This window comes from Choristoneura fumiferana, chromosome 13 (genome assembly GCF_025370935.1).
Source record: "Choristoneura fumiferana chromosome 13, NRCan_CFum_1, whole genome shotgun sequence".
Taxonomy (NCBI): Eukaryota; Metazoa; Arthropoda; class Insecta; order Lepidoptera; family Tortricidae; genus Choristoneura; species Choristoneura fumiferana.
This window is the reverse complement of record NC_133484.1, coordinates 4251588-4263297: the sequence shown is the minus strand read 5'-3', so window position 1 is coordinate 4263297 and position 11710 is coordinate 4251588. Positions and strand designations below refer to the sequence as shown.

General features: G+C 40.3%; 1 protein-coding gene across 14 annotated transcripts in view; it reads right to left on the bottom strand.

Moving 5' to 3' along the window:
* Window positions 1-77: 77 nt before the first annotated feature.
* The window catches only part of Syp (synaptotagmin binding cytoplasmic RNA interacting protein), a 29041-nt gene continuing 17408 nt past the window's right edge, over window positions 78-11710 (bottom strand). For 9 of the 14 annotated variants that reach the window (XM_074096043.1, XM_074096042.1, XM_074096039.1 and 6 more), the window contains 3 exons: window positions 3587-3740; window positions 2027-2072; window positions 78-1040 (listed from right to left, as the gene is read on the bottom strand). In XM_074096043.1, the coding sequence (XP_073952144.1) occupies window positions 675-1040; window positions 2027-2072; window positions 3587-3740 (566 nt within the window). In that variant the 3' untranslated portion in view covers window positions 78-674. Of the gene's footprint in view, window positions 1041-2026; window positions 2073-3586; window positions 3741-7336; window positions 7397-9495; window positions 9678-11710 lie in introns of those variants that run through there. The other 5 variants (XM_074096049.1, XM_074096051.1, XM_074096053.1 and 2 more) reach the window with 3 other exon arrangements.

Sequence of the window (11710 nt, the reverse complement as noted above, 5' to 3'; positions counted from 1 at the left end):
CGCAATGTAATTTGCACGATTTTTCTTGCAAGTCTAAACTCAGCTTTAGGCAACAGATAGGAAATAAAACAAGTATGTAATAAGGCAAACACAGTTTTGCAAATTTATTCCACATATTAAACTGATACAAGATTGATACAAGTCAGAGTTCTAACAGTATGGATATGCTATGTGGTCGAAATACAAATTAGTTTAGTACAGCAATAATAAGATTACAGACTCCTGAACTTTTACAATACTACTTCCTCACACTAATGTATTTTAAGGGAAATATGTAATAAAAATAAAGCAAAAAACTAAAGCAGGAACACAGTCGGGAAATGTTATCGATTACAGGGTTTGCTATCTTAGCCGTAGTCGCTAGGTCGTGCAGAGTTTCCTTCCAATTCATTCCAATAATTCATTCGCAAGTATCCTAAGTTGTAAGTATGTCAAAAAACAACAGTCAAACTCCTTATAATATAATAATTACTGCTAAAATACACATCACATCGCAAAATGCGTTCGCAGAAATAAAATATATTGAATAACATGTATTAAAAAAAACAGACAGTCGTCGGGCGTCGCCCAGGCGCGCGCGCAAACAGGCAACCGCGCGCGCGCCGCTTACAATAAGTATATATTAAATATATACGGCTAATACGATACTTGAAAACATAAGCATAACGGAAAACTTATATTCGAAACATTTCATAACGTCCTACTTTAAGATTTTTACGGAATCGACGCGATACAAAATTGAAAACGTGAAAATCAAATAAAAAAAACACATATATAGAAAAAAAAAGTAGATCGATCCCGCCATTACAGAGGGGTGGGATCGGGCGTAAACGTAACGTAAACGTAACCATGAACCGTGCGGTGTCGCGCGCGCGAGGGCCCCCTGCGCAGTTTGTCGTGTCTCCGACGCAAGGCTCGCGGCACGCACTAGCTCGGCGCTCCCGGCGCGGCCCAGCCCGCGGCCGCCGCCGCCGCCGCGCCCAGCCGCCGCTTGCTCTCCCCCCCAAGGTTCTGGTGTGCCCCGTCCAGTTTACGTTTACCTGCAACACACGCACACCTCAGCACCTGACACCAGACACCAGACACCTCGCTACAGCGAACTCCTCCACTGAGGCTGTCTACAACTACTACCAGTGATAAGTTTACAAGAGCTTAGTAGTTTGTCGGAGATAGAGGATACTCCGCGTAACTAACATTGGAATGAGGGCTATCGCGTATGAATTCGCCGCTAGAGGCGCTAGTGTAGCGTGAGGTCTCCGAAATGTCAAATCTCATAGTTTTTGGGTGAGCTACGCGGGTTTAGTTATAATTAGAATAATTTTGTGAATATTTTGCAATATCTGAAATTAATTATGGCAAATATGCGTTCTGGGGCAATGAATGTCTGTGTTTTGAGACAGTTTTGTCTTTCTTAAACCTTTGTCCTCCCTTTTTTCCGAACAAAACGGGGACTATGCAACAATGTGGCATGCTCGATATTTTTATGGTACGGTTTTAAGGTGTATTAAATATATTATGATTTTAATCTAAACTTTGTTTTCACGCCCGTAATAACAGACTTTGAAAGCCACACTTAAAAAACCTCACGCAACAGTGGCGCCATCTAGAAAGACAAGAAACGATAGCCCTCATTAAGTGGTTATTTCAATTGCAGGGTTTTCGAAATTTAGGAAAGGCATAAGAAGGATAATTATTACTGGAGGAGTATTGCTAATTACAGTACCTACAGTATAATGAAAACTACTAATAAATATGATGCTAATTACTTCCGCACCTTTTTCTTTAAAAAAAACATGCTCATTTATATCCGAGATTAATGGTATTCGTATATAATTCGGTTATAAAAGAATTGAAATACCGCAGCAATTTGGAGGGGAAACAGGAAAGAAAAAGGATAGGAAATTGGAGAATAAAACCAAAAGGTCTCCCACAAACTCGATTGGCCTAAAACATGGACTCTTCGCCCGTTCGAGCACGTTTGGTCAGTTTGTGGCAGCCCTGTGGCGGGAGCGGGGGGGATAGTTACCGATATATAATTTATGATCCGGATTACACGCAAACCATCAAACATGCTGAAAGAGAACGCAAAGATTTAGGACATGGAGGTGGATATAGCTTGTCAGGGTGCGATCGAGAGAGGAGTCCAATGTTGCCAGATACAATTTGGAATTTTGGTAAGTATCGAAATCTACAGCGATAATATCAAAGCAAAGAAACATATTTCGAATTAATTGCACAGTAAAGTACAAGCAAAGACTAGATATTAGCGATTTTATATTGAAATTTAGTTTTACGATTTGCTTATACTTTACTGTGCAATTAGCCGATGATGTTGCTTTTGAAAGTATACCTATAGATAATGGTACCAAAACGGATGAGACCTTTTAATGACCCAATGGTCGGTCAAAAACTAGAGGGAAATATTATTTCGTTGTGAATCAAGAAAACAATTTATAATGCATTTTATTAAACCGCGAGGGTAGGAAAACACCGTTATTCAAAAAGTAATATTATAATTTGCTTCTAGATTAGAACGTTAAGTTGTTTTAAAATTCTGGTGTAGTCAAAGCTAAGACCACCACACCAGGTGTCACGTACAGAGGGAAGATCGCCTTTATTACGTCACAACCAATTACCGAACCTTAATTCAGTAGGATAAAGTAGGTGACTATACTTGGTTTGGATAGGTATTTAACTAAATGTAAACGAATTAAAGCTGCCAGATTTGGTACATGATTTAAAACATTTTACCTATCTATCATTGTAATGCAAACTGGACTAATGAATTCAATACAGAAATGATGTTTAGATAGTTTAATGGGGGAGTTTCAATGTTTAACGTCCACTTGCAGACTTTTTAATCTAGGTTTAAGTGGTCTTAAGTCCTATCAGATCCATACAGGAACGGTCAGGTTAAGCCTTAAATCTAGATTTAAAAAAGCCTACAAGACGTCCTAAGACACCAATTGACGTTGTTTTGTTTACATTTAGTTAAATACCTATCCAACCAAACCAAGTATAATCTACGTAGTTATTATACTACACACAGCGTATCACCTCTTGCTACGAAGCTCGACTATTCCATGATGCCAGTAAGAGTTTGCTAGCAAGAAGCCTAATACTGTTCGGCTTCTTTAGTAACAATCCCCTCAAATACCTTCAACATTCACAAGGAGGCGTATTACACTACACACGTTGAAAACCTATGCGTTTCAGCAGGGGTACACTTAGAGACTACATAATTTCATCACGGCGGGCGCCCTTGCAGCTGGAAAGCCAAGCTAGTCTAAAACGCGTCCCAGGGTGCAGCGGTGCACCATTTGGGAATCCCTGCGTTAAAATATAATTCTATTCGATATTATTGCCGGTGAGAGGTTTACTGCAAGGAAACTGACGGTTAACCTTTATGAGTTATTCTAGTAGTATCTTAGTTAGCGACTTGCTCGAGCTTACGGCGGGTGCTAGGGATTGGCTACTTAATTTAGACATTAGGTTGTAGTTTTGTTTTTTTTTGTAATTTTTTTTTGAACTATAAGCGGGAAATAAAGCCATACGAAATAATAATAATAGTATGTAGTGCACTGACCTGGTAAACTTGGCTTGGCGCGCGGGTTGCCACGGATGGCGCTGGGCGTGCGGCGGCCACGCGCGCCGCGTCGGGCACCACCACGGGGCCCAGCCGCGGCCGCCGCCGCGCGCCGCGCCCATCGCCCGCCCGTCCCATGACATGACCCAGCCCCCTAATAAACACACAAGTTTTATACTCCATTCCGCCAAACGATACAATCCATTGGTGGTAAGTTTAGCACGTCCTGCCATTACAACAACGTTAGAGGTACTCGCGCCGTCTCTCTTCAGAGTATCGCTTGAGAAAGAGACGGTGCGCTAAAATTGCTCACGTTTATCCGCAGTGCGTGCTAAGCCTACTTGGCAGAGCTCCATATCAATGAAATACAACCTTTTCATCTTCATCCTTCGCAACCAAGAAAACGTTGTTAAAACACCAAGTTTGAAAAGAATAATAGACGAGTGGGTTAGTGCTAGGGAATTCAAAACCGGTTTTTGATGTATGGAGAAAAACCGAAAATCGGGTTTTCTCCATACAATAAAAACCGGTTTTGAATTCCCTAGTTAGTGCAAACCCGTATAACTTGCATTGTATAGGTAATTCCGCGTATCTGGCAAATTACTCCTCACAATATCTGCTTCAAATTCGTTGAAATAAAACAAGTGAAGTTAAAATCATCCCCTGTAAAATTACGCGTAGGTACCAATTGCAGATACGTACGCGGTATTTACCTAAGTATGGTAGATAAGTGGATTTGGACTATTCGCGGCTAAAAAACTTAATGCATTTTACCTATTATTATTTTCAAACGTAATATATTTGACTTATACGTACACAAACTACCACACTTCCACGTTTTCGCATTTTGTGGTAGGTAGCGGAGGAACAAGGCCAAAAGGTTCTAGTTCATTAACCGTAATAAACACTGGATACTATAAAATTTCACTATTGACATTGGAATTCTAGTTAAATTTTGACGCGTTAACCTATAATTCCAACATGCAGCTGTAATAATAATAAACCGTTTCTTTTTAACCCAGAAAATTAGGTTAAATTTCAATTAAATGTAAAAATAGGTTTTTAGTAGCTTTAAAATAAATAAATAATGAGGCATACGCATATTATGATATTTTACCAGATAACTCACGTCTTAAATCATCTTAAATAATGACGCGTTTGTCTTCTGACAAGTGACGGCACATTTCGATATCACAAAATAATGGGGTCGCGTATTCACAATTGATAGAATGTAGATTGGTCCTTTCAAATAGTCCAACTTGCAGTTTATTCCAATGCAATGTGGTGTAAAAGTGAGTAAGTCACGGTGTGCACTGCAGGCCAGGCTCACTAAAGGTCACCCATTACACCGTATCATATTATGACCGTAACAGCAACGTGTCAGACAAAAATACACACCTAGATCAAAAGCGTATCAACTCAAAATAATACACCATTTTAATTTAGGCTTTATTAACTTTCTGTAAGAATTAATTTAGAACGGTGTATTATTTTGAGTTGATACGCTATTGATCTAGGTGTGATATTCTTTGTTTTGACAAGTATGAGAATGTGCCCACTACCACGTTTCCTAACCATGCATCGCCGTCGCGTGCCATGTATTGTATACGCTTAACATTCCGTTCCTGATTCGTTCCCATTAGGTACGGTCATGGTGTGGTAGTGTACTGGGTAGAGACCTCAATAAGGCCATGTGTACCCTTGGAGCTCCTGTCGAAGCAACCGACTTAGGGCTTTACTAATTGATATAAATCATAAAAACCGGCCAAGAGCGTGTCGGACACGCCCAAAATAGGGTTCCAAAGCCATTAAGAAAAAATTAAGTAATATTTTTCTAAGGATTACACGGAATCTTCCAAGTTTAGGTATATTTTACACCTTAGGCTGTTATTTACTCATAAACTACTAATAATTATCAAGCAAACTTAGCCGTTATAGTTTTGCTTGAAAGTTTGATATACTTACTACCATCCTGAGTTTTACAAATTTTAGGGGGACACTCGATTTTAATGAAAATTTGCACTGTAAATTTGAATATTTCGCAAACACATCACTGAATCGAAAAATCGTCTTTGCAAACCCCTAATGGTTTTAAAAGACCTATCCAACGATACCCCACACTATAGGTTTGGATGAGAAAAAAAAATCACCCCCACTTTACGTCTATGGGAGGTACCCTAAAAAAATTTTTTTTTGTTTTTTTATTGTACCATTTTGTCGGCATAGTTTACATATATATCCGTGCAAAATTACATATTTCTAGCATTGATAGTCCCTGAGCAAAGCCGCGGACGGACGGACAGACAGACAGACAGATATGGCGAAACTATAAGGGTTCCGTTTTTGCCATTTTGGCTCCGGAACCCTAAAAATGGATTAATGTCCATTACATTATATAACATGTGGCACCGACAATGTGCCGGTATGGGTATAGTATCTATAGGTATAGAGATAGTTATTCATCATCCAAGCTTTATAGTAACGTCCCAATGCTGGGCCCTGGCCTCCTCTCAGAATGAGAGGGCATCATTATTACAATAACTAATATAATTCACTAGACCAGAATTTTTCAGCTACATACAACCGTCAAACGATGCGACAATTCTCGATTCAATAGTGAAATTTAAAGTTTCCAGTGAAACGCCCATAAATACGACAACATTTATATCTACAGACCGAGAAACTCGTTATAACGTAGTTTGTCGGACCATACAAGAATAATAAGGACGCTGGAAGTTGAGCATATGCATATCTGCCCTCAGAAACAAAAGATGATATCATATGCCATCAATGCTCAAATTTTTCATGTTCCTTGGGCATGTTCTATGCCCCAACCATTTTTAGGTCGTTTATTACTTCCAGCGACAACTCAGATACCATTGGCGTACATTTGAGATAATATAATTAGGTACGCGTCCTTACAATCATAGAACGCCACAGAAATGATTTCGGAGTTTATCAATTGCTTAGAGTATCGGTCGATTGGAAATAATAGTCAAGCAGAATTGCAGATTCTTTCGTGATAAGTAACCTCCAAGCAGACCAAACTCATTTTTTATATCAAGTCATAAATAGTAAAGGCTATGACTAGATACCGTCAAAGTCATAAGTATAAGTACGACATTAACAATACGTCAAAACATTTATACACCTGTAAGCCAATAACAATAAAGTCGGTGTGTACATATATAAGACGCGATGGCTGTATCGATATTTATGACCTCGACTGTATATATAATAATTGAAGGCACGGCCGATTTTGGAACAAACTAGGAATAAAAATTGGATCCAAAATTGGCTTCTCAAATTAACCTAACATGCTAAATATGTACACAATCGCAATGACAGTAAGATGAGTGAGTAGGTACGAAACAGGTATATTTAGATGACGGCAATCAATGAACAGAAGGACCTATACAAAATCAGTTACCCTTATGCCCATTTAAAATGCTTTCTGAAAATATACCTATTTATCTAGTTTATTAATGGGATAGTATGATATATCGTGATAGTAGGCAGCTAACACTAAAATAACGACAGCTTAGTTTGCAACTCGCAGCGCATAAACGAAAGAAACAATCAGGTACCTACGAAAGCTGAACCATTCTGTAAAATAAATGCGTCTAAATAATGCTTTTACGATATCAATGAATACACATATTGCTTATTGATAATTATATCTACATCAACGTCTAATGGTTTGTTCTAGTGTGTAACATCCACTATTGGTACTAGTATCGAGTGGGGTACCTGAATGCCTCCGGTCAGATCGTAGTAAAGCGAGTTGGGGCCGAGCCCGAGTTCGTCGTCCTGGCATTTACCAAGCGGATCAGTAAGTCTTCTTAACATATTCTCTACCTCGTTGCAACAACGAGAAATAATTACAATGTTATTCGATCATTCCAAGCGAACACACAACAGTCCTTACCAAAATAAGCAGGCGCACATTGTTTCCGATAAGTGAGGAGTAAAGCTAGAAGCTTCCCAGAGCAACGATTTTTGTAAGTGGCAACAGTGTGCGCTCTAGCAGGAGTGTGATGGTAAAGCAACAAGCGTTTAGTGGATTAGTATCAAAGCGGATCACTACGCGGGAGGCGGCGGGGTGCGGGAGGGGGCTGTTAGTCGGGTGGCCGCGGCAGCAGACCCGAGGACCGTTGCTCAGTAAAGTACAAGCTAACATTAGTGAAACATCAGAGCAAAAACCACTAATAGTACAAGCTCGCACTTTATTGTGCAACGGGCCTCTGGTGGTGAGATCGTTGACGGCCACCCGCGCCCGTATACTACTTTTCCCGGCAAACAGTGACAAGTCCGAGGCTGCGGTAGCCTGCTCCGACGAGCGAGCGACGCCGCCCCGGGCTCCGCGCACAGGCGGCCGCGGCGGTCGCTCGGTCGAGAGAGCAGGCGTCCGGCCGCCGCAATGCGATCACCACCGTCAGGCCTACACACTACCGTCTTTACCGAGTCACTAACTCCATTCAAGGACGGGTTTCAACAAAAAATAAAAACAAGTAAAAAATAATAAGTAGATGAGATAAAAATTTGGCAAATCAAAAATCGAAAGGTATAATATAAATGAGTACAGCGACTAGTGACTAGTAAATAAGAGTGATAACATTAGTGAGTGTGTGTGGGACCCACCGGTTGCGCTCTGTTGGGAGGCTGGCGTAGGGCGGACGGTTGCGGTGGCCCCGCGTAATCAAAATAGAACTCATCGTACCGGTAAAATGGCTCATTGTAGCCACCTCGGTAATCACCGTACCCGTAATAGTCGTAATCATAATCTATAAACACACAACACACGCCTTTTAGAGGCTAAGCTAAACTAACGCTAACTTACAAGCTACCGTGTTGTCGGCTCCGCGACACTCATACCGGGAAAAGATTAACATGCGAGTAACAGGGCGTCACACGTCGTGGCCGCGCGTGCGACGCGCGCCACGCCACACTATCTATCACAAACCTTCGTCAATCAACCCACAAACAATAGACAATTTGGAATAGCATCTTCGGACGTCTAGTCAGCGGGTGTACCACCACCAAAACCTTGTCAAGCGGGTGAAACGATGGAAACTAGAAATTGTGACCCATCAATGAATGACTTCTGACATCCGCACAGTTATGCGTATCGAAAGTTCGAAGCATGCACTGGAGTTGGTTAATTTGGTTATCACAATTAAGTGTGGTTGCTACTTTCTTCCATTTATAGTATTTTTTCGCTATCAGCCTATTTTTTCGGAACCATGCGTTTATATTCGTTTCTAATCTTAGCTGTCATTAATGTCTAGCCTATAGAATAGCGTTAAGTTAATGAGACATGTTTTCCGGACGCAACCGTACACAAGTGTTCCTGCGTTTATTTCTATTAGCCACACTAATAGAGCCGTGAGTTGGTAACACTGAAAGTGGAAAGTCCCGCGTAGAGTTGCGTCTGTGTTAGTAGGACAATAGCGGTGTGCGAGTGTGCGCGCGTAGACCACACCTTCAGTGGCCGCAGGCGAAATAACCTTCAAAAAGAGTCCGTCGAGTTCAACCTTAATCGCATAATGGAATTTGTTTTCTCTTTAATTGTTTGTCAACCGTCTTTCTCTTAATTTGTTTACTTTAAACGGGGTTTGGTTAAAACAATGGACTGTTTATTTGAAAATATTTTCACGCCGCCCCGGGCTCCGCGCACAGGCGGCCGCGGCGGTCGCTCGGTCGAGAGAGCAGGCGTCCGGCCGCCGCAATGCGATCACCACCGTCAGGCCTACACACTACCGTCTTTACCGAGTCACTAACTCTATTCAAGGACGGGTTTCAACAAAAAATAAAAACAAGTAAAAATAATAAGTAGATGAGATAAAAATTTGGCAAATCAAAAATCGAAAGGTATAATATAAATGAGTACAGCGACTAGTGACTAGTAAATAAGAGTGATAACATTAGTGAGTGTGTGTGGGACCCACCGGTTGCGCTCTGTTGGGAGGCTGGCGTAGGGCGGACGGTTGCGGTGGCCCCGCGTAATCAAAATAGAACTCATCGTACCGGTAAAATGGCTCATTGTAGCCACCTCGGTAATCACCGTACCCGTAATAGTCGTAATCATAATCTATAAACACACAACACACGCCTTTTAGAGGCTAGCTAAACTAACGCTAACTTACAAGCTACCGTGTTGTCGGCTCCGCGACACTCATACCGGGAAAAGATTAACATGCGAGTAACAGGGCGTCACACGTCGTGGCCGCGCGTGCGACGCGCGCCACGCCACACTATCTATCACAAACCTTCGTCAATCAACCCACAAACAATAGACAATTTGGAATAGCATCTTCGGACGTCTAGTCAGCGGGTGTACCACCACCAAAACCTTGTCAAGCGGATGAAACGATGGAAACTAGAAATTGTGACCCATCAATGAATGACTTCTGACATCCGCACAGTTATGCGTATCGAAAGTTCGAAGCATGCACTGGAGTTGGTTAATTTGGTTATTACAATTAAGTGTGGTTGCTACTTTCTTCCATTTATAGTATTTTTTCGCTATCAGCCTATTTTTTCGGAACCATGCGTTTATATTCGTTTCTAATCTTAGCTGTCATTAATGTCTAGCCTATAGAATAGCGTTAAGTTAATGAGACATGTTTTCCGGACGCAACCGTACACAAGTGTTCCTGCGTTTATTTCTATTAGCCACACTAATAGAGCCGTGAGTTGGTAACACTGAAAGTGGAAAGTCCCGCGTAGAGTTGCGTCTGTGTTAGTAGGACAATAGCGGTGTGCGAGTGTGCGCGCGTAGACCACACCTTCAGTGGCCGCAGGCGAAATAACCTTCAAAAAGAGTCCGTCGAGTTCAACCTTAATCGCATAATGGAATTTGTTTTCTCTTTAATTGTTTGTCAACTGTCTTTCTCTTAATTTGTTTACTTTAAACGGGGTTTGGTTAAAACAATGGACTGTTTATTTGAAAATATTTTCACCAGCGGCAGTCATGTGAACTGTACGGAATCGTGTTGTGGGTGGACTGGTGTGGTTGTAGGAAGCAATAGTGTTACAATTAGATTCTTTTTTTGCTTCGTGGTAAATGGTGCTTCGGTAAGATTTGCGTTAAATAGGTACAAATCAAGTGGATACCTTAACTAATTGAATTATATTTTATTTAGATAATCTAAACTTATATGGGTAAAAATAATTATTTAAGAGGTTGCTTCTTTAAATAATGCGGTTGAACAAATAAATACGATGAGCCAACAAATTAAATAACGTTCTTAATAGTATCCACTTCCCACAACAGATTGTACAGTGTCATGTAAAATTCAATAAACTGTAATAATGTCCAGAAATGTACTCTTCAAAGATATTCTGCTAAAGGCACCTTCTATATAAATATGCTGGAATTAAAGATAGATTGATCTAATCAGAGCAGACATTTTGAAGAATCAAAACCTGGACTTGCACCAACACCGAAAAAATTCAACTCATTTACAAAGAATTAAATAATACAGTTATCTAATGTGTAAGCTTCGTGTTCTCATATAAAAACTGCGGTGAATCTAAATGAGTTGAAAAATCACACTTCGCAATATTTTCAATGCAAAGAGCCGTTGTGTAGTGTAATCTTAGCTGTAAACAGTTACTTTTTAGGATTATTTGTTCCCTATACCTAAAAATATAGAGCTAAAGAGAATTATTGAATTTTAAATAAATAACTTAATCTAGGATAAAGTAACGTTATGATCTTATGATACGACTGATAATGTACTATTTAAACATAGCGCTAATTTTTAATACAAAAGCGCCTACAATATTCTAATAATAACCCCGTATACTGTGACAAGCAATATTGCTCGCACATATTATTCAGGCGCTAAGTTTTTTTGTCGTAATTCTTGATCCAATTCTGCGATCAAAACTCACTTCTAACCAAAAAATATTACCACGCCTGCTAAATAAAATACTTCTGCATTTCCCTCCCAAATAAAATAAAACTTCGCCAGAATCTAAACACAAAATACCTAATAGATTAAAATTAAGATAACTGTTTTGTGATGATTGATTACTAATTCCAGTGTATCCCGTGTATACAGTGTATAGTGTAGTGTGCTGACGGCGCGTGTGTGTGTGTGTGTGTGTGTGTGTGCG